The sequence below is a fragment of the Amblyomma mixtum genome, chromosome 7 (genome assembly GCF_055824585.1).
Source record: "Amblyomma mixtum isolate Tamu chromosome 7, ASM5582458v1, whole genome shotgun sequence".
NCBI lineage: Eukaryota > Metazoa > Arthropoda > Arachnida > Ixodida > Ixodidae > Amblyomma > Amblyomma mixtum.
This window is the reverse complement of record NC_143018.1, coordinates 83,614,570-83,640,826: the sequence shown is the minus strand read 5'-3', so window position 1 is coordinate 83,640,826 and position 26,257 is coordinate 83,614,570. Positions and strand designations below refer to the sequence as shown.

The window sequence follows — 26,257 nt, the reverse complement described above, 5'->3', positions numbered from 1 at the left end:
ATCACCTTCGAATGGCTCTTTTTAATAAACCAGCTTAAAACAAAGGTGTTTGCAAACAGCTGGAGCACTTTCCAGATAGCACTTTCACAGTAATTGTCGTGGTGTTCAAAACAAGTTTACGTGAGCAGTTGATTATGAAGACATTTTCTTTGGATGTAACCAGTGGTTAGTGCTCAAAGCAATGAGAAAAGAAGTTGTGACTTCTTATTTCACCTGGGTGAAAATAACAGCAGGATGATGTAAACATGCTTGATAACCTGTGTCACAGATGACATTAGATTTGGGAAGCCAACCATTTCTCGTTCCAAGTTTTTGAATTCTTTTGTGACTCCTCATGGTATACACAGCTGAGTAAAATGGAAGGCTATTTTACAGATGCAAGCATTTGCAGTCTTAATCATGTTTAAAAGTAGGCACTATGAAAGCTACCTCTCTGTGTAAAGCATATATTTATACTAAGCTGCTGTAGAAAGGTTAATTGCTATGCATTCTTTTTCAACGCATTTTCTGTCTTCTTGTGCCATGCTTATTGTTTGTCACTTATTGTGCTTCTGTTCAGAGTATCTGTCTTGAATAACAAGCTTGAATAAGAAACAAAGCAAATCTAAATTTTTCAGCGAGCATTCTTGCTATTCCTCCCTTTTTTTTGTAGCTGTATTCTCGAATTGTACAAAGCAGCCCACACGTGTCACATTCTTTTATGTGTGTTATAAAAGCCTTAAAAAAAACTGTTTCGAGAAAAGATGTCGGGGGCTCTGCCTAGAGATTACGTATTTTCTCTTATTATTTTGTTTATTTTTCAGGTGGAAAGCCTCTCTTCTGACATTCCTGGCGATGTGCAAGTCAGTTCTGCAACAGTTTCCAAGACATTGTTGCTTGCTTTCTGACCATGCTGCAATGTACCGTGTTAAAGACTGTGTAATGTGTGAGCATGTGCTGTCGCAGCTGCGAGTTTGCAGACAGTTGCCACAAACTTGTGCATGCTTTCTGTTCAACGAGTATAGCACCCATATTTTTACTGTTTTTATTCACAGAATTTCGTCTGCAGGTATATCCTGGTTTTTCTGTCCTTTTAACATTCAAACTGCGCCTTAAGGAATCCCTGGCTGAGCTTCCCTGCAGTGCACCTTCGCACACTGTCATGAAGATTTTTGTATATGCTGAAGATAGATTGTGCAAAAAGATCACAAGTGAATTCAGGTTAACAGATTATATCGGGGGACTAAGAATTGTGGAATGCATGGGAGCAGGTTTGACTGTGGACCTGCACTCCACTATTCATATACTGCTACTATACTGATTTCTTTTTGGTCAGCGAAGGGCGCGAGTTGTGAGGTTGACTTATACGTGGCAATATACCATATGCATTGCTGGTTATTGACCTTTGTTTACATTTTTTTTTCTTACATGTTCGTGAAATGTGTGTTTAATTTGCGCACCGCCTTTTTGAAGCCTTAGGGGGAAAAAATTCACAGATTACTCGAGTAAATTCGGCACTATGCTTGGTTCCTCTCTTGTAATAAAGTTAATAGGTTCGGTTTGGTTTATGGGGTTTAAACATCCCAAAGCAACTCAGGCTATAAGAGATACCGTAGTGAAGGACTCTGGAAATTTTGACCACGTGGGTTTATTTAACATGCCCTGACACCGCATAGTGCACGCGCCTCTAGAATTTCGCGTCCATTGAAGTTGAACTGCCACAACCGAAGTCGAACCCATGTCTTTCGGGTAGCAGCCAAGCGCCGTAACCACTGAGCCACTGCGGCGGCTAATAAAGTCAATAGTTGGTATTGTGGTGTATGATCTCTCTCTCTCTACGCCCTTGTCAGTTTTTGTTTTGGTTGTTGCACTTTAGTGTTTTCCGTATTAGTGCATTCCATGACTGTATTATTTTAGCCATTCATTGGGAAGATGAAACTGTGCCCTTAACCCCCTGCACTTATACCAAATTATTGTTTATGAGACCTTATGTAACAATACTGATATAGAAGTACCCTTGTCATGTACGTTTTGAGAGCCACTTTTCAGTTGCTATTTCTACTCAAACTATTTCATAGCTGCAGGGTCTCACATATCTGCTTTGTTATAGTTATGCATCACACCTTCTGTTTTTTTGTTTTAAGTTCTATGTTGACATGGTTGGGAAGCCTGCATCACTGTGTACATGAACGACAGCAGCAGGTGCAAGTTCAAGCGTATTTTGCATATTCTTGTCTGATCTTGTGTGCTCTAGGGGAAGTGGTGCTAGTGAGTAATTAATGAACTAGCATAACGAGAGTAAGTAATTAGCGAGTTATGAATGCATGCTTCTCTTTTTGAAACAAGTCATGCTATACACTGATGAAGTCATGCAGTGACATGGAATGATTGTAGTTTTTTGCTCAGCTCAGCTACAAAAGCAACAGTGTTTTTTGAGTGATGTGCTTTTGCATAGCTGTCACTGTGATGAGAAATACATGCCTAGCTTAAAAGAACAGTTTTTATTTTTTAGATCTGCATGGTCTTAAGCAAGGCTTGGTTCTTTGATTTTGACAAAATCTGAGCAGCTTTAGTTAAAACATCCTCGTCATTCATTAGCTCACCTGGATACATTGGCCAGCTGTTTTCAGTGCACTGAGGCAATCACTTTTTATCTAAGAAAGCATATGCTCATTTTCATTGTGCAGGTTCGGACACGGCTAAAAGTAGCTGCAGCTCGTCTTCGCAGCAAACATCGCCCAAAGGCAAAAAGAGGTTCCTGTGCACCGAGTGCAGCTATGCCACAGTGGATCCTTCCAACTTCAAGAGACACCAGAGAATTCACACCGGCGAGTGCCCTTACCAGTGCAGCCAATGCAATAAGGCGTTCACAAGCACAGCGAGCCTTGCTGATCACATGCGCATCCACACGGGCGAGAAGCCACACCAGTGCAATCATTGCGGCAAGAACTTCACAAAGAGGGCCAACCTGACGCAACACGTTCGCATCCACATAGGTGAGAAGCCACATCGCTGTGATCTCTGCAGCAGGAGCTTCGCAAAGAAGGACACCCTGATGGAACACCTCCGCCTCCACACTGGCGAGAAGCTGTACCAGTGCTATCTGTGTCCCGAGGCCTTTGCACAGAGGTCAGGCCTACATAGTCATATGCAATCCCATAAACGGGGAAAAGTGTAGTAACTTTTTTACACAAGCAGATTTTCACAAAAGCTACGTCTCAAGTCCTCTGAATGCTCTTCATATTCATCTAAAGGCAGTTGATGTTAAAATGTGGAGCACGGTGTTCTGCTAGCATTTATTGGTGCAGTTGGTGTCAGCCATTGCACATTGCAAGCATCAGCCTATTTCATTGCGGTTTTATTAAAAAGGTCCAGGAGGATATTTTAACATATATCATGTTGGCAATATCTGATACATGGTGTAATATTTGTAGGGAAGTATGAGCTGTGACAAAAGTTAAGGTGAATGACTGGAGTGGAATCATCGTGGAAAGAGGCAGCGCAAAGTAACAAGGACAAAAGAGCGACACGAGAACACAGGACAAGCACTGAACTGAAGAGAAACTTGCTTTTGCACACACAAAATGGGAGTAGCAGCATTAGATGTGTTTTGTGTTGGTTTCAGGTATCTTTAGCAGCATGTTTTTTGCCTCTTATTTCTTATAAGAGCAGCAGTGGTTTAAAAATCAGTTCTGAAAAATTGGGCAGAATGTGCACAGTTTTTGCCTTGAATGCTTATGTCTGGTTCAAGATGTTTTCCTTTTTAAAATGCAATGGGAGAAAAGTTCCTCTCTGTTTTCTATTGCATACAGCAATTTTTCCAGCAAATGTGGCTCTGGCACTTTCTTTCTTGTTGTTGTCTTGTGTATTAGAATGGGTAATCCCTGTCTTGAAATGATGCATTGTATTTATTGTAGTCATTATGGTGGAAATACAGAGTGGTCACAACCTTCTCATTTTTAATTGTCTACGGCACTCTACGCATTGCATCTCATGTCAGCATGCTTCTATATTCCATATTGTGTTCATGTCCGTTGCTGTACTTTACTGGTGTAAATGAAGTTACAGCAGTGGCTGAAAGATTTTTCTTTATGCTGCTTTGAAGAGTTTTGACCCTGCCTTTTCATCTTGTAATATCTTTTCCTTAGCGATATTTCTTTGCCAGTTTTGTCTTTTTTTGCTTAAGTGAGAGTTTGCTTCAGGCAAAATCGTATACACTTACAGCACGCAAGTGGTTGTGCGTATATTTTTTGCAAAAGTTTCAGAAAAAATCCTTTAGTTGCAGTACTTAGCAGTGGCCTCTTGGTTGTTTTGTTTTCCACAATGCACGCAGTGATTTTGTGTTATCATAGAGGCTGTGTTATCACAAAGGTCCAAATACTTCTTGCCAGGCTATGTGACAAACACACTGAAGTTTTGCAAGACTTGTGAGCAAAATGAGACGGAACCATATTAAAGGCATGGCACTCCTGACTGACCTCACTTTTCAGACTCGTCCTCACTAAATACTTTGGCTTTGTCTTCCGCTGCATGAATGACGTCTTCGTGCTTCTAAGATATGCGAAAGAGAATCATTTTGCTGGCAAGCAGAAGCCACTCAGTGCACTGTACTTCCTGCCTTAAGTGACCGGTTTCCATGCTTTTTCACGAAAATCTGCCAAAAGTTTACAACAGACAGAGCAGACCACACAACACACACACAGACTTGAGTGGATTTATATCTCGTGTGATCTTCTGTGGCTGCTGTTTATTTTTGGCGCCTTTTCATGAAAAATTATCGGAACAACTCACTCAACACTAGGTGTTAAATTGGTACAGACACACAAAATTTTGAATGCAAGCAAGCATTATGATTTGTTTAATGGCTGTAGAGAGATGCCTTTTATAGAAAGTTGCAGTCACAAGCATCAAGTGGAAGATAATTTGATATGATTTTGAATGTTGTCTGAGGAGCAGCTCGGCATTTATCAGCCACATCAAGTGATGTCAAGGTGCTCTGGACCCAGTTATTGTGATGTCATCATATCCAGTTTTCGTTCACAAAAACAACCAGTGCTTGCCGGCAATGCTGACGCCATCAGGAGTGTTGCAGTTGGCCGGTGGACCATCACGTCAACATGCACTTTAGCGCTGGTTTTGACCAACACCGAGACTTCTGATGCAAAATTGTTTGGAATATTAACATTGCGCAGTGGTATTTTGAGCTCATTTTCATAATCACTTTGTTTGTAGGCCTCTTTCAAGGCATGAAAAATGGACACCCAGAAACTTACTTTGTATGTGTACCTCTTGAAGTTGTTTTCATGACTCAGTTGCACAATGCAATTGTTTAGTGCACTGCAGTGTTATGAGTGTGGCGATATTGCACTAGAGGCACTGAGGTCATGTTGGGACACAGCAACAAACAAGGAGCCACAAACATTTGTGCACAAATAGGAACTGTAATCACTAAAGGGTGGAGAATTAATGCGGACAACTTCCTTGACTTTTCTGTCTCTGTACTTTTCTTTTTTCTCCCATCAGTAAGTGTGAATTGAGGTGAGTAATGTGCTTCTTTAGGAATTTAGTTTCCTTGTCTGTAGGTCTTTTGAGTGGCAATTGTCACCTTTAGCACCATTTGTACCAAATTTTACGTTGCATGCCTGAAGTATTTCTCCTTTCTTGGTTTCAGTGTATTAGGCATTTGCATGTCTTACAATGGTCAATCAGTTTTTGCTTGCTCTTGCAGCAGGCTGTGTGCATTTTTATTCTTTCAGTTTGACGTTTATACACCTTTCTTCCTGGGCTGTGTACAACTCGCTTCCATCCAACCACTGTTTCTGTTACAAGTTGATGTTTCTGAACTGATTATAATGGCACATTTGAGTAGTAGTAATCAACTTTGCCCGGTACACAAATTAAGTTTGGTGGTCTGTCATATCAAGGCTTGTTTGTCCTCTATTGAAGGAAATCCCAGCTAAGTATGCCATGATCTTGCACGATCTTAATGGCAATAAAAAAATTAGCAGTGTTGAGCTTACTGGCTTAGCACATTAATCAGCGAAAGCTGGTTGGAATTAGAGGTGTTTCCAGCAGGTAAGGTGGTTTGACGCATGCATGCAACAAGAATGGTAGAGCTGGCACAAGCATGTTTACAGATGCAACGAGCCAACCTGAGAGACATATAGCTGCTTGACTTTGCTTTTCTTTCATGCACATTTAGCTATATATACTTGGCTGCGCCCGTCTTTTCAAGCATGTTTAACTACTTGGCTTTGGCTTGTTTGTTTTAAACACATTTAATTACTTGGCCTCCTCCCTATTTAAAACTGTTTCACCGACACCTGGAAGTTTAACATGGAGAAAATCGAGCATGCTCTAAAGAGCAGAGGTAGCCTAAAAGTAGTGAAGAGAAAACTAGGCATAGGTAAAAACCAGATGTATGCGATAAGAGACAAAGAGGGCAATGTCATTAGCAATATGGATAAGATAGTTAAAGTAGCCAAAGAGTTTTACACAAATCTATACAGTAGCGATTGCAATCAGAATGTTACTGAGAGAGCCAGTACTGCACTGCAATGCGACATCCCGCCAGTAACGAAGGAGGAAGTAAAGAAAGCCTTAGGAGCAATGCAGAAGGGGAGAGCAGCTGGTGACGATCAGATAACAGCTGATTTGTTGAAAAATGGAGTAGAGATTGTGGTCGAAAAGCTAGCCACCCTGTATACGCAATGCCTTGTGACCTCGAGCATACCTAGAGCTTAGGAAAACACTAACATTATCTTAATTCATAAGAAAGAAGATTCAAGGACTTGAAGAATTACAGACCGATCAGCTAATTGTCTGCCACCTGCAAGGTATTTTTTTTTTAGGTAATAGCTAATAGGGTGAGGACAACCTTAGACTTCATTCAGCCGCCGCGGTGGCTCAGCGGCTATGGTGCTCGGCTGCTGACCCAAAAGACGCGGGTTCGATCCCGGCCGCGGCGGCTAGAATTTCTTTGGAGGAGAAATTCTAGAGGCCCGTGTACTGTGCGATGTCAGTGCACGTTAAAGAACCCCAGGTGGTCGAAAATTCCGGAGCCCTTCACTACGGCGTCTCTCATAGCCTTAGTCGCTTTGGGACGTTAAACCCCATAAACCAAACCAAACCAAACCAGACTTCATTCAACCAAATGATCAGGCAGGCTTTTGTAAAGGATACTCGACAATAGACCATATTCACACAATCAGGTGATAGAGAAATGCGCAGAATATAGCCAGCCCCTATATATAGCATTCATTGATTACGAGAAAGCATTCGACTCAGTAGAAACTTCAGCAGTCATGCAAGCATTGCGGAATCAGGGTGTAGAAGAGTGTTATATAAAAATATTGGAAGATATTTATAACGATTGCACAGCTACCATATTTTTTATTAAACTCGGCAATAAAATTCCAATAAGGAAAGGTGTCAGGCAGGGAGACAAGATCTCGCTTATGCTATTCACTGCCTGTTTACAGGACGTATACCGGGGCCTGAAATGGGAACAGTTAGGGATAAGAGTTAATGGAGAATACCGAAGTAATTTGCGATTCGCTGATGACTTTGCTTTGCTAAGTCACACAGGACATGAACTGCAATGCATGATCAATGAATTAGACAGGCAGAGCAGAACAGTGGGGCTAAAAATAAACATGCAGAAAACCAAAGTAATATTTAACAGCCTAGCAAGGGAACAGCAGTTTGCAATTGGTAACCATGCAGGTGCTGGAAGTATTAACGGAATACTTTTACTTAAAGCAGATGGTGACCACTGATCCGGATCATGAGAGGGAAATAACTAGAAGAATAAGTATTGGGTGGAGTGCATATCGCAGGTCCTCTCAGACCATGAATGGCTGTTTACCAATATCCGTCAAGAGAAAAGTATACAACAGCTGTATCTTACCGGTAGTTACCTATGAGGCAGAAACGTGGAGGCTAACAAAGAGGGTTCAGCTTAAGTTAAGGACAACGCAGCGAGCTATGGAAAGAAAAATGATAGGTGTAACGTTAAGAGATCGGAAGCGGGCAGAGTGAGTGAGAGAACAAACACGCGTTAATGATATCCTAGTTGAAATCAGGATACAGAGTACATTACATAGGGGAACGGAAATTCACAGCAATATACAAGATAAAAAAAAGGTAAGAGGGCCAAGTACTGATCCCTGAGGAACCCCAGAACCAAGTGGTGCAGTAGAAGAATCAGCATCATTAATGCTGAAAAATTTAACACGAGAAGGAAATCCACCCTATCAAAAATTTTTTTAGACAGTCTATAAACTGTCTATAGACTTTTGTCCATAAAGTCTATAGACTCTCTATAGACAAATTCTATGAAGTAGTCTATATGCAATACAAATGCTATAGACTATATAGACAATCTATAGATTTATGGCCATACAATTTTAGCACACTTGTCTATAGACTACAAATAGACAAAGGTATCTATAGGACGGCAATAGAGTCTATAAGAAGCCTATAGACTGTCTATAGACATTTTAATCTGGTTAAGAACTGCAGGGTCAATGTTCAGCACACTTAGTTTATGAAATAGCAGTGAGTTAGAAACTTTATCGAATGCTTTCGAAAAGTCAAGAAGTATGCAGTCATGAAAAAACGGAGTCCAAATGGAAGTGCGAGTCGTAAGTGAAAGAAAGTAGTTGAATGTCACATGAGAAGAACTTTCGGAAGCCATGCTCTGCTATAGAGAAGAAATTGTCATCATCTGGAAAATTAGTAAGGTAGGTAACTATATGTACCCTTATTTTGCTTGTTATTGCTCTTATATATCAGTGGTCAAATGGATTGTGTTTATCTCTGACTTATGTACTGTTATGACCACAGCAGTCTTCCAGTCTTCAGCGGTACACCATGATTATACGATTGTGAGAATATGCATTTCATGATGACAGAACTATGCTCTTTAGCATTCCATATAAATCTGCCATTTATGCAATCAATTCCACTAGAAGACGTTAGATTCAAATCGATAATAGGTATGATGCCTTGCAAGTCGAACATGACGGGATCTATCACAAAATGATCCCACAGTTGGAGACAGCAACATTGGATAACACTGGATGAAGAAGGAAGACTTAATGAAAGTATCAAATGAAAGTATCATTTAGTACAGCAGCACATAGGTGGTCGGGAGCAGGTTCGCCGGTGGGTGCAATGACGACACTTTACTGGTGGTTACAGGTTTTTTTATGTTCTAGAAGGGTTTCGTATTAGTCTTCAAAATGTTCAGGAAGATTACTTGAAGGGATGCTGGCTATACTTCAGGCGGATTCTTTATGTCACACAGATGCTGACTCGAAAAGAATTACAGGAATCTATGCATAGGAACAGGAGTTATTCAATGAAGAAATTTTAAAATACAAGCAAACAAAATGCTGCCCTCAACTCGATTTTGGCGGGGCTTCCTATTCCCCTTTTACTCTCCCACTGACGGCACTGGGAGAGGACCAATCAAAACAGCCTATCTGAGCATGTCCGAAAGTTTGCACATCATTGTTGCCTGTTCGCTGCAACTCATTCTTTCCAAGGCTGGCAGCGTCGTTTCCATAGTGACAACAACCATGTGGACGCCCAGCTGGCCCAGCGATGCTTCATCGTCACATCGATGGCACAGAACGGAACATTGATCAATGGCCTTCCCTGGCTTAACCAAACTCGAGCGCGAGATACTTTTTAGCATAGCATGTGCCGCTACTTCGCCCGCGTACCGTGCCATGCCACTGCGCACTGATGACGGTAATGTGGCGCCATCTGGCGGCCGCGCCCAATGATACTCCTCAAGCTGCCTATGTGCACTGGTAAATGTGAAATGAATGTCATTTTTCTTTGTGTCCTTTCTTGGGACCAAAATGAATGCTTGAAGATTGCAATGGCTCAATCAGGTCGATTCTTCCAAGCAATTCTCAGGTACATATTTCATAGATGTGTACAGAGAGGTACAAAGTCCTTCAATGCAGAACAATAGCCAGAGCCTCTGGAGGTGCTTTCTTTTGTTTTGCTTCCTTTGAAGTGCTTTTACTTAAGGCAAACGTGATGGTTTTTTTGTTCTAATACAAAACCAAAAAACATAACAAAACATATATTTATTAACACAGATTGCAGTATATATACTGTTTGTCTAATCATCAAGCTCCCACCTGGTGTCACATTCACTGCTGAAAACCGCCACTGTGTGGTGACACCATCAGTGCCATGAATTTGTTTTCTGAGCTAATTAAAATATTAAAAACCGGAATATACATGGTGCGATCAATGCTAATTGCATCACTATAACTCATTCGATGCAATCAGGAGGCAAAACAATGCACTGAGAATGTGTTTTGCAGCCGCTTTAAAGAAGATGGATTTAGTAGACTTCACTGCTCATTAATATGCTGTATCACCTGTCTTGTATGCTGTAAATTGGTAGATTGGTTTTTGAGGAAAGGAAATGGCACAGTATCTGTCTCGCATATCTGGGTGGACACCAGAGCTGTGCTGCTAGGAAAGGGAGGAAGGTGGGAGTGAAAGAAGAAAGAGAGAAAGAGGTCCAATGGGCAGTATTTATGAATACTTAGCAGTTCAAAAATTTTTCTTTTTGTTAGAAAATCATTTTAAATATCTCTTATAACATGGAGCATGGCTATTGGAGTACACACTTTCGGTACATGCATTTCGGTACATGCACCAATTTGTTTCTAGTGAGCACTCGAGATAACCTGGTAAGAAAATGTCTAAAAAAAGCCGTTAAGTGCTACAAAATGAGCTTTGTTATAGTCGTTAATGGTCTTGCAGCTTTTTGACTATATATGGTGCATGGGATAAATCAAACGTGAAATGCAAGATATTGCTACGTGGCCATTGGGACTCGTAATCGAAAGGCTTTAATGGCGTAGTTAACACAGAATCTCGGACTGCCATCTTTCTTCTTAACCAAGACGACACGTGACGCACAGGGACTCCTCGATGGCTGTATGACACCGACATTCAACATTTCGTCTACCTGTTGAGCAATGACTTCGTGTTCCCGCAATGATACTCGGTATGGGTTCTGTCGAACTGGTCGGATACGTTTGTCGGTTATTATGCAGTGCTTGGTGAAGCGCATCTGCTTGACCGCGGAGGCAGACAAGAAACAGTCTTGAAATTGACAGAGCAGCCCGAAGAGTAGATCCTTCTCTGTTGGTGATAGAGCGGGGTTCACATCGAGGGCGAATTGAGCCCTGCTTGGCTGGCGGATGTCCCGTTCTGGAGTGCGACGCAGTCAGGAGTTTCAGCGATATCTTCCAAGTAGGCGACCATGGTCCCTTTAGCGATGCGTTGCCCTTCATTCCCGAAGTTTGTAAGAAGTACATCCGCTGGGCCGTTGGTCAGATGGACGATACCGTGGGCAACACAGATGCCGTGATGGAGCAGCAGCTCAGTGTTCTGTTCGGCAACCCCTGCAGCACTGGACTGGTCATCACACCTGATGGTAACAAGGGTACATGAGCGCTGCGGCATGGTTACATTCACGTCAAGGATGCGCAAAGGTGCGCGGCGTCATTTGGCATCTGAGGAAGTCAGTGCAGGCAGTGAAAACGTGACCAAACGGCAGGGAATGTTAATGATGGCACCATGCTATTGTAAAAAGTCAAGGCCGAGTATGAGGTCCTTGCAACAGTTAGGCAGAATAATAAAAACGGCAACAAACACGGAGTCAGCAATGGTGACTTGTGCAGTGCAACGTCCTAACGGTGTCATAAGGTGGCCACCAGCAGCACGAATTTGGGGTCCAGGCCATTCAGTCCTAACTTTTGCGAGCCGATCCACGAAATTGTTGCTGATTAGTGAGAAGTCTGCTCCTGTATCTACTAAAGCGGTCACCGGGTGCCTGTCAACAAGCACGGGAAGGTCGGCGCTAGCTGTGTCATTGGTACGAGGGAAGCTCGGAGTCACGGAATCATGCTGCGGTGGCATCGATGTCACGGAACCGCGCAGCGTCGTCACGGGGGGTTCTTCCCCATGAAACACAGAACGTCTTAGAAACGTCCTGAAACAACTCGAAATGGCTTCACATGTCACGCTAGATTGAAATGTCTCATAGGCATCGATGGCAAGACGTCTTTTTCGAAACTTCTTTAAGACGTCCGCAGTAAGGCATTTCTTCAGCAAGGTTTCTGAAACGTCTAGCTCAAGACCATGTTAAGAAGTCGGGCCTATACATTCAGGCGATTGGCAGAAAGCTGCCACCATGGATTAAACATGATATTGATCACGGCAAGAGTTATCAACATGCACGTTTTATTCCAACCAATGAATGAAACATGCAAGTACAGCACATAAACATTTAGATGACTGTGCACTAAACCGGTATTTCCACTTGACTTTTTGAAGAGGAGGCACGCCGGTGCAAAGACCACACTTTGTGCTCGAACTCTGGCAGTGCATTTTGTCCTATGCAATCCGAAATCATGTTAATGACGGTCCACATCGAGTACAACTAGCCCACCACTCGTAAGGCTGTGCTAAATTTATGCGAATCATGAAATTTGTTTCCTGTTGTGAACGCCTCTTCGTTCCGCCTTGGCTGGCCACGAGCAGCGAATGTTGCCGTCGTGCCATCGCCACTTTCTCCCATGCTGTCTTTGCCATGTTGGTGCAGTCTGCTTGTGGCTTGCACGCATTCCTCCATTCGCGTCCTGCATGCCTCAGCTTGCTGCTTGGTGTCGCTCCGCTCGGTGGCGATACAGTCTACAATCTGTCTACGTAAATTTGACTGTTTCAAGCAGAAATAAATCTTTTTGCAAGTTGTAAATACTTAGCGACACATAAAAGTATAAGATGCAATTTGTAATATGTTTTTATGTTGCTTTGTTTCTTTTGAATTTTTGGAATATGGTACTTAGTCTGGCCATTTGGCACTGCAGTCTCTAGCGGTTGCCTGCTATGTTTCTCTGCCGCCTTTGCCTCGTGCTTCTAGGCACTTCACGCTGCTGTTTTCAGTTTTTCCGCGATGTCTTTTACTACCAGGACAGCGCTGAAAGGCGCACCTCGTTTTCCGCAACAGTAAGTCACCTTCAGTTTCTCTTTTCATACCAAAGTGTAATGTTCGATGTATGAAAACAGGGCGTTTCCAAGCATTTAATCTCAAAGTGGGTACCGCTGTGTTGTTCTCGCATATTTGACATCCTTTCTCACGAAAGTCATCCATAAATTAGAACCCTAGAAAAATCAAGGGTAATCATTTGTTACATAGCTTCAAAGCGACCAAAGCAACTTTTTTTTAAACACTGGTAGAAAAGGCACAAATTCTTTCTACACATTGAAATCTGCTCGGTTGCATCCTGGTAGAATTTTATTGTTGCCAGCTCTGTTCTGTCCTCGCAGATGTTCGAATTCAACTTTATTTGATTACTACCAGAAACAGTACTAGTGTTTAGAAGGCGTTGGTTATGGTTATAATGGCGGAATAGAATGTGCAGTATCCATTATCATGAAGCGATCATGAAACCCGTCATGGTAGTTGTGTGGCTTTGCGTACGGCTGCCGATCCCAAGACCGCAAGTTATCTGACGCTGGCTGCAGCGGCCGTATGTCGTTAAAGTCGAAATACAAAAACTCCTTGTGCTGTTTTAGTAAGCGCACGTTAGAGAACCTCTAGTCGTCCAAATTAATCCGGAGCCCTCCACTACGGCATCCCTAGTTGCTCATATATCGCTTCTGGACGTTAAACCCTGCAATATACAATTTACAAGTAATTATGTAGCGGATATTGTATTGGTTTCATGAAATTGAAATTCAGTGACTGCACGCATGATTATGCATGCAGTCACTGAATTTCATGAAGCAAAGCAAACTCAAGCTATATATTGTTGATGGCTGGTTCTGTTCCAGGTCTTGATGAAAATATGGAAGAATACCTTGTCAGTTAACTATGGTTACCTGATTTCTGTTGATTTGAGCAGGGCTACCCTGAGCTATTTCATTTGCTGTTTGCACTTATATATGCCTAGTTGCTGAAGATTATGGAAGTGTTGTGTTTTGCCTTAGGTCTGCATTTGGTTATGAACCCAGAGAAAAAATAAAGGAGCTGAGAGAACCGGGAAAATCCCGATGCATTACTGCATTAACGTGTTGTACCTGTCAGGCTTTTCTTTTATTACGATTTGATAGCTACGACACTGAGGAAACCTACTCAGTGGTACTGCTCTTTATGTGTGCTGGCTGTTTCACAATGTAAGGAAGTAGCCCCTTGGCAGGCAGGCCTCGTTGAATTTTTCGTAAGCCATTGCAGTGTGCACAGGTGGTGTTGTCAGTGAATTCACTCTGTACATTTCTTTTTAGTCACAAGCTGTTCAACAGTGTTTTTCAGAGAACCTCTTTGCCTGTTCAACTTCTAAAGTTTTGGTAAGCACTCTTCACAGCTGACTATTTTTCTTTCACTTCATGCTTTCTTGTATAGGTGCAGGCTGTTAGCAAAAGTTTATTTCACGAATTCTGTTGTTTCCTTGACCAGACCTTTTGGTTTTGTTAGACCTTCTACAGTTTGCCGAAAGAGCAAGGGCTTTGGTTAATTTCAAGGAAGGAATGGAAAAGAGAGAGGGTGGTGATCGCCTCCACCCAGGCCAGATTGGAAACTGTGCCTATGTCGACCTCTGTGAATGAATTACTGCGTGAGCACAGGTATGCACGAGAGCAGGTTATGGACACTGAAACTTAACATTACATTGCTCGAGTTTTGAAGAGAGTAATAACTGGAATACTAAAGGGAAAATAGCAGTGTCTTTATAATGACTCAACCAAGAGAAATCAACTATGTAAGCCTTTCAGAAATAGCAGTGGTTTATAAAGCGAGGGCATTTGGACTAATCTTGTCCAAGTTTCAAAAGTAAAGCAGATTTCCGTTAGTTTATTCTTTCACTCTACTTACAGCAGCACACATAAGAATCATGAATGGAATGTTAAATACAGTTATTAGTTGCTGTCTGTCTTGTGTATTTTTGTCTATTTAGATGCATGCAGTCACATGCAAATATTGAGTGCTGAAAATTGACATTCATTTTTCTGTTCACCCAGTAACCATGGCCTTTTTTATGCCCGCTGTAGAGTGCGACTGCAAACATCTGTGTTGAAGTCATCATGGGAGACATGGGCCTGTGCCTACCATGTACGCAGCAAACAGCTATCAACTGTTCCTACCATATGGCATTTTTTGTTCTCGTGAGGTATTTGTCATGTGTTTTGATTCGTGTCACTTTTTTTAATCTTGAACAGCAGGTATGTTTTATTAAGGCAATAAAATGTTTGATTCTTTGATTGAAGCCACTTCTTGCTTTCTTTTTGCTCTGAGAACAGTGCCTGCATTAAGAACCAACTATATTAGTTCTTTTTATTTCTTTAATCTGAATTTTACCTGTATTTCTACTATGAAGGCATTTAATTAACACAGTTTGCCTGCCCGAAGTTTTCATCTTGCAGTAGGCATTGCAAGGCTATGTCCCATTTGCACAATTCGCTTATATTTACGCAGCACCCAAAGCTAAAGGTGCTTTACAAAGAGCTCTTCTTGATGTCTCATGAGCAATAAGAGCTCAGTTTAAGAGAATGTACAGATCTCTTGCATGCTTGGGAGAAAAAATGTGTGTATTTAGGGTGTGTGAGAAAACTTGTTGCTGTGCTCTCTTGTCCTTCTTGCCTCGCATTTAGCCAGTTGTCTACCGATTAAAAGATTGTTTGTACTTAGCAGAGGTTTAGCTACCTGGCAATGAATACATGAACATGAATTGACGCAGCAGTTTCTTTTGCACTCTTGATACGCAATATTTTGTTGGAAAAGAAACTGCTGCATTATCTTCTGAACTAATTACCTGGTGCCTAGACTTCTGCTGAAGCAAATATGCCTTTTATCTGCAGACAACAGGTCAAATGTCAGACAAGAGGGGCAAGAGACAGTAAAGCAACAAGTTTTCTCACACCCTCAATGCACACATTTTATCTCCCAAGAATACAAGATATTTGTACTTTCTTCACAGTTCTTATTGCTTGTGAGACGTCAAGGATGGGCTCTTCGTAGAGTGCCTTTCATTTAACAGCATTACATTACCACCGATACAAAATTGCTAAAGTACATGTATATACAGCTAGGTAAGACTTCTATTAGCCAACTACTAGCATCGGATACCACAGCTGCAGAAGAGCTAAAGCGTTTCTTTACAGCTAAACAAGGTATCAGCTAGAAGTCTACAAGATGTCAAGGAAAACCTCTTGTAGTCGACAGGTAGCGTTGCATTGGCTATAGGCTACAGGAGGTCTTCAAGAATTCGGACGGCTATATAAAATCTTGGCTATGCTTCTTTAAGACGTGAAAGCGTCTTGGTGTAGATGACGTGTAGATTTCTACAAGCACTTTTTCTGTTTCGTGGGTCGGGACGTCGGTTTCGTTTTTCAGCAACCTGCCTCCCTGAGATCGCTGCCTTCAGTTTCCCCGGCATGGGCTTGGCAACCGCCCCCTCAGCGTATGACTAAAAATAGACGGCTAGGTGACGAGTAGCGGACGGGAGAGGGTGGCCGTGGGCGGCTGTTCGGTGAAGTTTGTTGGCGGCAAGGTATTCCTCGATTTCCCGAGGTCGCTCACCGAACCGTGGACGCGGGACGTGACATGAAAATCGCTGAAGCTCGAGTTCGCGGTAGAGACAGCGCAGATACAGGTGGCCGACCTCCCCGCCGTGGAAGCAGAGCGGCCGCTGACGAGGAGTGCACCAGATGTCTGCCTTCCGAACCGGTGGTTGCATGGCGAGTCCCGGCTGCGGTGGCCGCTGGTAGGAGGATGGCGGCAGAATGGACGGCGACTGCGAGTCGAACGGGAGACGCTGCGCGGGAGGCACCGCGAGCTGATGGACAGCTGCTGCATAACTGAGAGGGCGTGGCTCTGGCAGCAACTGAGGCGGTGCAAACGCTTGCCGGATCTCCTCGCGCACGGCTTCATTGATGGCAGCGGCTGTCGGATCAGGCGAGACGATGTGGAGTTTTCGAGCTCCTCGCGAACTACCTCTCGGATCAGCTCTCACAAAGATGAATGTTCACCGCTGCACGAAGCGGCCACCGTGCTAAAGGGCTGAACGCACGCAGACTCTTTACGTCAGCAACGTTGCTGCAGGGCTCGCTCAATGAGGGTTGCTTCACTGATTAAGTCTGCAACGGTCTGGGGGGAGATTCCGGACCAGACCAGCGAAAAGATGTTCTTTTACCCCCTGCATCACGTGGCGCAACTTCGCGGCCTCCGTCATGTCGGGATCAGCCTGCGGACAAAGACGGGTCACGTCCTCAGAAAACATGGCGACGCTCTCGTTGGGCTTTTGGATACGGGCTTCCAGGAGGCGGCGCGCTCGATCGCGGCGGTCGAGGCCGGCAAACGTTTCGCTGGCGGAAGGCATCCCAGCTTTGAAGACTGTTCTCCCGGTTCTCGTACCAGGTTTTGGAGCCGTCCTCGAGCGCGAAGTACACGTTTCCCCAGAACTCAATGGATTAAAGTTGGCCACATGTTCTAACTGCTGAAGCCAGTCGTCGACGTCTTCAGCAGGAGCGCCATGGAAACTGGTCGGCGCACGGGACTGCTGAAGGGTTAGATGAGGGGAACTCGCCTGCGCCTTGGGAGGAAGCTCAATGGGGCGGTCGATTGGCTCCGCTTCGGGAAGGAGACTGCGAACTCTGGGGCGAGGCCGTGAAGGCGGCGGCTGCTGCGATGTATGGGCGTAGACACCAGCGGGAGTCGGTCGAGACTCGATGAACCGCTGCGAGGAGATGTACGAGGCATATGAGATCTCAAATCCACTTCCACCAGTGTTACATAGCCGTGGGGGCTCGTAACCGAAAGACTTCAATAGGGGTTGACCTGGCAGCACCGGAGAGCAAGCCAAGAGCACAGCACCCAGAGTTGGTTGGCCTCAAATAAAATGGCATGCATGTATACCACTACGGGGGAGTGGCCAAGACACAGGCGCTGCACTGCTGCACTGCTGGAAAGAGGAGCATTTTGTAGAGGAAAAGGAAGCTGACAGATTGGACTACGCAACGCCAGGGGACGTGTTAGCTGGGAGATCGAAGACGGGGCGATGTCTTTGTGTGCGAATTTGAATGCAACACATGTAATGGTTCAATTTTGCACTCAATGAAAGCGAGAAAAATAAAATAATAAAATAAATTTTTGAAAATCAGAAAAATAAAAATAGAGAAAAAATAAAATTAAATAAAGATTAGCATGGGAGTCGGTGTTTCTAGAAGAAAATTTTGAACAGCACAGCGCGCACTCCTGTTGCTTCGTCCAAGCGAAGAAGCGCCAAAGGAAAGAACAACCCCAGTGGACGCAGGCAGGCACAGCTGGTGAAACGGAATTTCTAATACGTGCCTCCTCAAAGAAGAGAAGCGGTGGCAGAACAGCAGGTAGTGATCCACTGTCTCAGGCTCGGCACAAAACGGGCACAGTGGTGAAACCGCCAGACGAAATCTGTGAAGGTAGAAATTTTGCAGAGGAACTCGGCATCGTAAACGCGTGAAAGAGACCTCCAGTCTGCACGAGCGCCTGTCTTTGCTATTCCAAGGATGCAGAAGATGCTGACATTCGGGAGATGAAGTAAGCGCCGAGGCTGAAAATTCCTGAAAAAATGTGTAACTGTGAAACCTTACCGCAGCCGTATATGCGCAGGTTGGCAGGACAGCAATTATTGGGCCGCAGAGAGAGGCCCTTGCTAAGGAATTGGCAACCTCATTCAAATGAATGCCCATGTGCCCCGGTACCCAAAGCAACTGCACTGAATTTAAATGGAGCGGGATCATCTGTTTGCAGAGGCGTAATACCCGAGACTCAGATGTAGAGCAAATAGATAAAAGAGTCCAACATAACCATGACTTGAGAAACGGTAGGATCTAGTTTACGTAAGGCTAATATTACTGCTAATAATTCAGCCATATAAATAGGAGTGAAGTCAGGAAGACGGAGAGAAAAGGACCATCCCAATGTAGATGAAAGAATGCCCACACCTGCCTTTTCATGATCCTGCGAGGCATCGGTAGCAATGAGAATATGAGAAGAAAAGGACCTTAGGTGGTCCTGCAACAAACCGTGAAGGAGAGTAAAGGGCCGCGGCTTTGCATTCGATGGAAAAACTGTCATCAAATGCAATCTTGACTGAAGGAGAGATGTTATACATTGGATGGAGATCTGTGAAATGAATGTTTAAGGGATCAAGGAGAGACTGCACGAAACATATCTGTGGAGTATGCAAACGAGACCAGGTGGCATTTAAAAAGACTGCAGGTTGACTAAGAAATATACTGCAGGTGTGAAGAGGTGAGTCGCACAAGTTTAAAAAGGTTTGGGTTGTTAAAAGGCGAAACCTAGCTAATAAAGATGGAATTCGTGTCTCAAGGAGCAGGACAACATTGACTACATATTTTGGAAGTACCAAATAGAGGCACCACGCCGCACGCTCCAAGAGCACAAGAGGGCGAAGCTTATAGGCAGGAGCTCCTGAGAACAAAACACAGCCGAACTCCAAAATTGGGCGGACATACATTTTCTACACCAGCAGGAGTGTGTGCCTTCTCATGCCTGACCTAGCGCTGCAAAGCCTACGCAGGATGCCAACTGCCCCAACTGCTTTTGTAGAAACTTGCTCAATATGTGCCCTCCAGGAAAGCGTAGAGTCGTATATCACTCCAAGATACTTCACTGTTTGAACTTGACGAATTATATGATTTCTATAAGCAACGCAGATATTTACAGGATGAGAAACCGGGAAGACCAACAAGGCGCATTTGTTCACAGTGAGGAACAGATGAATGCTTCCCAACCAGTTGCCAAGAATATTGAGGTAATCCTGCAAGGTTTGATAAAGAGAGTGAATATGACTTGCAGAGGCAAAAAATGCGATGTCTTCGGCGTACACGTAAGTTTTCACATTCTGGATGCATGGAATTGAGCTTAGAAATGTTAAAAAGAACAGAGGAAAGAACTGACCCTTGCGGTACACCTCTTGTCTGTTGAAATTTCCTAGAAGAAACGCCATTTCGGCAGCAATAAAATTCTCTGTTTTTCAAGAAAGCAGAGGTTCAGGCTACGAAATAGTTTGGGAAATTAAGGTCCTGTAATCTGTGTTATAGCATCAAGTGCTCAAAGCTGTCATAAGCTTTACTGATATCCAGATTGACAAGCGCAGCAAACTGTTTAGTGCTGCCAGCTAACTTAATACAGCTCTCAAGGTCAGTATGAGCACACCAAATCAAACAGCCCGGCCTGAAACCAATTTGACAAGGATTCAAGAGATCATTTGCAGAAATGAAATACATCACACGACGAAGCAGGACCCATTCCACCAATTTCACTAAATGCGATGTTAATGAAATCGGGCGTACGTTGTCTGAAGTGAAACCCTCCCCTTGTTTTTTAAGTAGTGTATCTATTTCTGCAAGGCGCCACTCATGGGGTATCCAAGGACCTTTAAGAGAATGGTTAACTACAGTCAATAGGTCTTCAGGAGATTCATTAAACAAAATTTTAATCATAAATGTAGTGACCTTATCGGGGCCAGGAGCTGCTGGGGATTGGTGGAGAACAATTTGTGAAAGCTCAGGCATAGTGACCTCAATGAAACCACTTGAGATGCATGTGAATGTAGCTGGAGAACGAAGTGCAGGTGTAAATCAACGTTCTAGGCCCCACGCAATTCCCTCTAAGGCCTTGGCAATGTCAACAGGGGATTGAACGAGGGATTCAATGTTAAAAGCCGGAGGAATCACTTCCCTGCTCCTCATTAAATTTAACAAAGCCCGTTTAGTTCCTGATTGAGAAAGAAAATCATAATGACTTGTAATATACTCCTCCTTCGCACGGGTGACAGTGCGCTTAAATGTTGCTGCGACATACTTATAATCCAACCAATTTTTTGGGCATTGATTTATGAGAAGTCTTTCCAGGCTGCTTTCACGCGTGCACTCAGCATTCTACCAAATATTGGCAACTGCACCCGTGGTTCCAGTCACAATGAATTCAGACTTTTGCCTTGCATGTTCCAACACTGAGCATGGATGTGTAGCTTTGCATTCGGAACTTGTCTCGGTGCTTCGGTCTGATTAATTGTGAGAGCTGATTTGAGGGTGAATTTAAAGTGACTGTAGTTTATGAAGGAGCGCTTTTGTCGTTAGGAAAGAGTTAATTTACATGCAAGCTTGAAACTAATCGGTAGAGGATCACTGTTTGTTATGCAGTCAACAGGCACCCAAGACATAACAGAGACTCCTGGAGAGGAAAAAGTCAAGCCTAAGGCAGAGCGGCATTGACCATGTACAATTGTAGGGATTCCTGAATTGTTGCAGACAATGTTGTTGTCGCAAACCCAATCAATTAGTCTAGAGCCGAAGCAATCTGTTTTAAACCCCCACGTCACATGGTGCGAATTGAAATCCCCAACTAATAAAACCTGAAAACGGCTGCTAGACATGAGTGAGTCAAGGGGCCGAGTGTCATGCACACCTGAAGGGAAATATGCATTAGCTACAGTAAAGGGCTGTTGACCTGGGCTATTGAGATCAACCACAAGGATTTCACATTGATTGTCCGCATACTTAGTAAAAGAAATGGATGCCCTGTGGCAAAACTTTGAAGAAATTAGCACTTACAACCCTCCCCCTCGTGAAGACCAGTCAAGCCGGAATGAACGGTAATGTTTGAGATGATAATTATAATGTGTAATAAGCCGCGTTTCCTGTAACGCAATTAAATCCAGTAGAAGTTGATTGCATAGACATATTAAATCTGTTGAAGCTGAGAATATAGATCGGCAATTCTCCAGTGGAGTACACTTAACGACCCTATCTTGGCAGGAGTGCTCCAGCGGCAACTGCTGCTTCTAGAATCCTGGTCTTGGTATTTTGACTAGCGTGATTTTTCTTTGACTTGGACTGGGGACAAGATGGACCTGCAATACTCAAATGAGACTCACTTCGTTTTTGGGGAAGGATATCAAGTTCCATGTCAACACCTTCAACTATTCTAGTTCACTATACCTTCAACAGAGGACGCATGTATAACGTTGTCAGGGAGAAACACTTCAGCAGTCGTTTGTTGTTCAGATTGACTTTGGCCCTGTGGGGCGCTATTGATGACCACAGATGGTGGAGGAGCTTCCGAAACCACAGAGGACAAGAGCGGAGCAGTGGGTACCTGCAGCAGATTGGTCATCTGGGTAGCTATGACCTGGGAAATGCACGTGGAAACGGTTTCCTTAATGCGTTCCATTGCATTTGTCATTGCTTTTTCAACTGCCGCTGTGATTGCCTGCGACCAAGAGGCATCCATTACGGGTGGACATTTGGCATCCACGCTAGAGTAACCATAGGCTCTCTTTGACTGCGGCAAAGGCTTCTCATCGCGTGCATCAGCGTTTTATAAAACCTGAACTTCTTGAACTCGTGCAGGACAGTCAGGTAAGTTAGCAGAGTGGGCACCACCACACAGAAAACATTTTTCTTGCTGTTCGGGACATTCCTCTCTAGTATGACTTTCGCCACATGCGCAGCAACGTAAGCCCGATTTGCAGGCTTTGCTGCTGTGGCCAAATCTCCAACAGTTCTGACATTGAAGGGGCCTAGAGTTAAATGCATCCACTCGAAAGACCAGTGGCCACACTTTGATCTCTGAAGGACACACTAATCCTGCAAATGTGGCTATGACGGACTCTGTAGGAATTTTGACATCCTCTACCATTCTGCAGCAATGACTGACAGCAATGACGCCTGCAGACGAGAGGCTCTCAAGCATTTCCAAAGGGCTAATTGAGAGTCGACACCTCGGAATAAGCCCTTGGAACACGCCACATGAGGCAGTATGAATGCGCTCACCGGGTGATTGGCGAAGGAGGTGTCCCGGTGTCCCTAAATAAAGGGACACCAGGCGAAGGAGGTGTCCCTAAATAAAGTCCACCATTTAGGGACACCTCCTTCGCCTCCCGGCGAAGGAGGTGTCCCTAAATAAAGTCATTTCACGGTGTTATGAGATTATTTTGCACGCGAGCTCTTTGTGCCCATGGAGAAGTTATGCTGCCCCCTGACCCCGTCGGTCAGTCTCTGGGGGAAAGCCTGCAGCACACCCCCCCTCCCGCAGTTGGCGCCTATGCTTCGAGCTGCACATTCCTTGGCGGCGACACCCTCTCGCCGCGGCCTCTCATATATGCAGCGCTCTGCCCCGCTTTTGGCTTTGAAGGGTCGTTGCCGCGGTGGTGCTGGTGCAAAACGTTTATTTGCTCTATTTTACAGTGGTTTTGAGGGTTCAGATGGAGTCTGCCATCTTTTCTTCAGGGTCGGCTCCACTGAGGGTAGCTGCCCTGCGTGCACGCCTTACTAGTCCTTGTTGGACTTTCAGGATGTCGCTGGATAGCATCCTCTCCCAATGTTCCGCACTTGGGTTTTCTATTATGGCTTACTCATCTATTTTCTGGCAAGCGCATATGTGGTAGGGTATAGGGTTGGTTTGTCTCCACACCACGGCCACTCGCTCTCGTACTGCGAGGTAGATTTTGCTTAGCATGTTTAAGCACGGGAATGTTCCCGTTTGAAGCTGTCGTCATGCTACGCCGTCTTCTCTATTTAGTTGTTTTTGTGGGGGCAGTTGTATTTTCGTCTGATCCCTCTGTAGTAGTGTCTCTGTATATAGCTTTAATTGGGCTACCGGCTCGGGTTCCTCAGCGAGGTCGGTATTGTTTGAATGCTCAGTTTGTTGCGTACCCTCGAGCTATCTTATCCGCCTCCTGATTTCCCCTAATGTCGGTATGTCCCGGCATCGAAACTATTGTGTGTTTGGCCTGGTTATTTTCGGTTTTGCCACTTGAGCGGAGGATGCGGAGCGCGCTGTGGCTAATTCTGCCATTTAGGTAGTTGCGGCATGCAGCTTGTGAGCCTGTGAGTATGGTAAAGGACCTAGGTGTTGGATCAGTAGCCCTCCGCTGCCACTAAAGCCACGGCTGCCTCTTCGGCCTCGACTACCGAACAGTTCCGGATTGATGCGCTGGTGATTTCTTTTAGGTCCAAGTTTATCACCGTTGCTACTTAGCTTTTCTTGTGGTTTCTGTCCTCAGTGTATGTATCGGCGTCTACGTACACTGTGCCGTTTCTCTACTTGCGAGTGTTCTTTGTACATACTCTGCTCACTTCTCTTCGCACCATGTGTAGGCTCGGGTCCACATTCCTGGGTATCGGTGCTACTTTGATGCTGTGGCTCTCCCCAGACGCGATGCCTTCTGCTCCTCCTGTAGCGCTCTTGGCCTTGACGCAACGCGTGAGCCTCGCTCAGAGATGGGGTGATGGTTTCATCTTTTTGGGGCCATCTCTCGGCCTCAGCATCAACGACGGTCGCTGACAAGATTTCATCTAATGTAGCTAGTAATGCTTATTATAAATAAATAAGAAATGTGGAATGCCGACAAAACTTTTTACCAGATATGCGGCTCTCAAAAACGCATGTCATGAAAGCTATGCCTAACACTGGTGGAAAGTGCAGTAGCTTCGCGATAACGGCTCTCTGCGCACGAGCATGTACGGCTGCGACCGGTGATCGCCATTTGTCGTCGGAAGACTCGCAACGCGCAGCTATATATGTGCTTTAGAAGCTACGTTTTCATACGCTACATGCACAACTTAAAGGCCTGAATAATATTGCGCGCCTTTTTTTTTTATTTTTCGACGAGTGTTTCACTAGGCATGAATTTAGAGTAGGCATGGGGATGAAATTTGGTGCATGCCGAGTGTTTTCTTCAGTTCGACCATGACTTGCCAAAAAAAAAATTTCAGGTCCTTTTTGAGCTCGACAATTAACATTGCTGCTCACATGCTGCCTTCCTGGTGACACGCTTTTTTGTGACCGAAAGTGACGAGCAGTGCGAGCAATTGACATGGGCATAATTCACGGGCTCAGGGTGTCCTGCCGGCGGCGCTTCAGTGCGCTCTTCACCGAACAGGTGCCGCTTTGGTCCTGCGGTTCGAATTCCTCTGCTCGCCGCCGTGGAATGATTAAGGTCCTGTGGATGGAAATGATCGCGCATTGCATCAAGAATTACTTCCTTAAAAAGCTGCGTTTAGGGACCTGGGAAAGATGGAAGACGCTGCAGAACCGGACTAAAACTGAAGCTTGGGCGAATTGGTAAGAGCGTGAATTGAAACAAGGATGAAGGAATTCAGAGACGAGGACGAGTGCTGACTTACAACTGAAGTTTATTGCTTGGCCCGTCGAAATAAATGACGGGTTCAACCTTCTAATTGTTGGTAGAGCCCATCATGTATTTTCGTGGGCCGAGCATAATAAACTTAGCATAATAAACATCACCTCAAATTATGATAGATACTACAGCATCACCAGGATTAAATCAACACTCAACCCGTCGAAAGACTATGCCTTTTTCATAAATTGTATTGCAACTTTCCTGACCTACGCGACTCAATACTCCTACCTCCCATCAGAACATCGCGTCGCTTCTTTGATTCCCTGAGTGTTCAGCATTTACATGGTTATACAATAGCCTTCAATAAATCATTTCTACCTGCAGCAATAGAAAATTGGAACCAGTTACCAGACCACGTATTGTAAAGAAGCGTGACGCTACTAAATTTAGAGATGCACTAATCAAACATAAAGCAGATGAAAAATCAACCTCATGCTTTGATTTTTACCATTTATTTTTCTTGTTACTATTCCCTCCTTTAGCCTATCCACCACCATGTATTGATTAGAACTGCATCATAACATTTCACATTCCAGTTTTTTTTGTTTTTTATATTATTTGCTTTTTTTGCATTGCGTTGTATTTTACTATTAACCCTCATGCAGTGCCCGAAAACGGCCTTTAAACAATAAATGAATGAATGAATGAATGAATGAATGAATGAATGAATGAATGAATGAATGAATGAATGAATGAATGAATGAATGAGTTGTAAGCCAGAGCTCGTCCTCGTCTGTCTTCCTTCGTCCCTGTTTCAATTCGCACTGTATTACTCACGGATGCATGTGGATTTGTGACAACGCGTCGTCGATGCGCAGCTGACCCGACCTGATTTCGTCTGGAATGACTTCGTGGTGCGGATGGTGACGCTGCATGACATCTGAAAGTCATAGACTAACGAAAATAATACGCGAAGTACGAGTACTCTAGCGCTTCCAGGAATCTGATGAGCAAACCACAAAGCTCTCAGAGATGTCGAGCTAGACGTCTCTGAGAGGTTTGTGGCTTGCTGTGAGGACTTCCTTTGA

The 26,257-nt window shown here is 44.2% G+C and overlaps 1 protein-coding gene across 1 annotated transcript in view; it reads left to right on the top strand.

Moving 5' to 3' along the window:
* LOC149336651 (uncharacterized) overlaps nucleotides 1-24,370 on the top strand; it is a 31,115-nt gene extending 6,745 nt beyond the window's left edge. The window contains exons 2-4 of the mRNA XM_089554193.1: nucleotides 2,667-3,108; nucleotides 22,435-22,443; nucleotides 24,184-24,370. Of these exons, the coding sequence (XP_089410319.1) occupies nucleotides 2,667-3,108; nucleotides 22,435-22,443; nucleotides 24,184-24,370 (638 nt within the window). The remainder of the gene's footprint in view (nucleotides 1-2,666; nucleotides 3,109-22,434; nucleotides 22,444-24,183) is intronic.
* The last annotated feature ends 1,887 nt before the right edge of the window (nucleotides 24,371-26,257 follow it).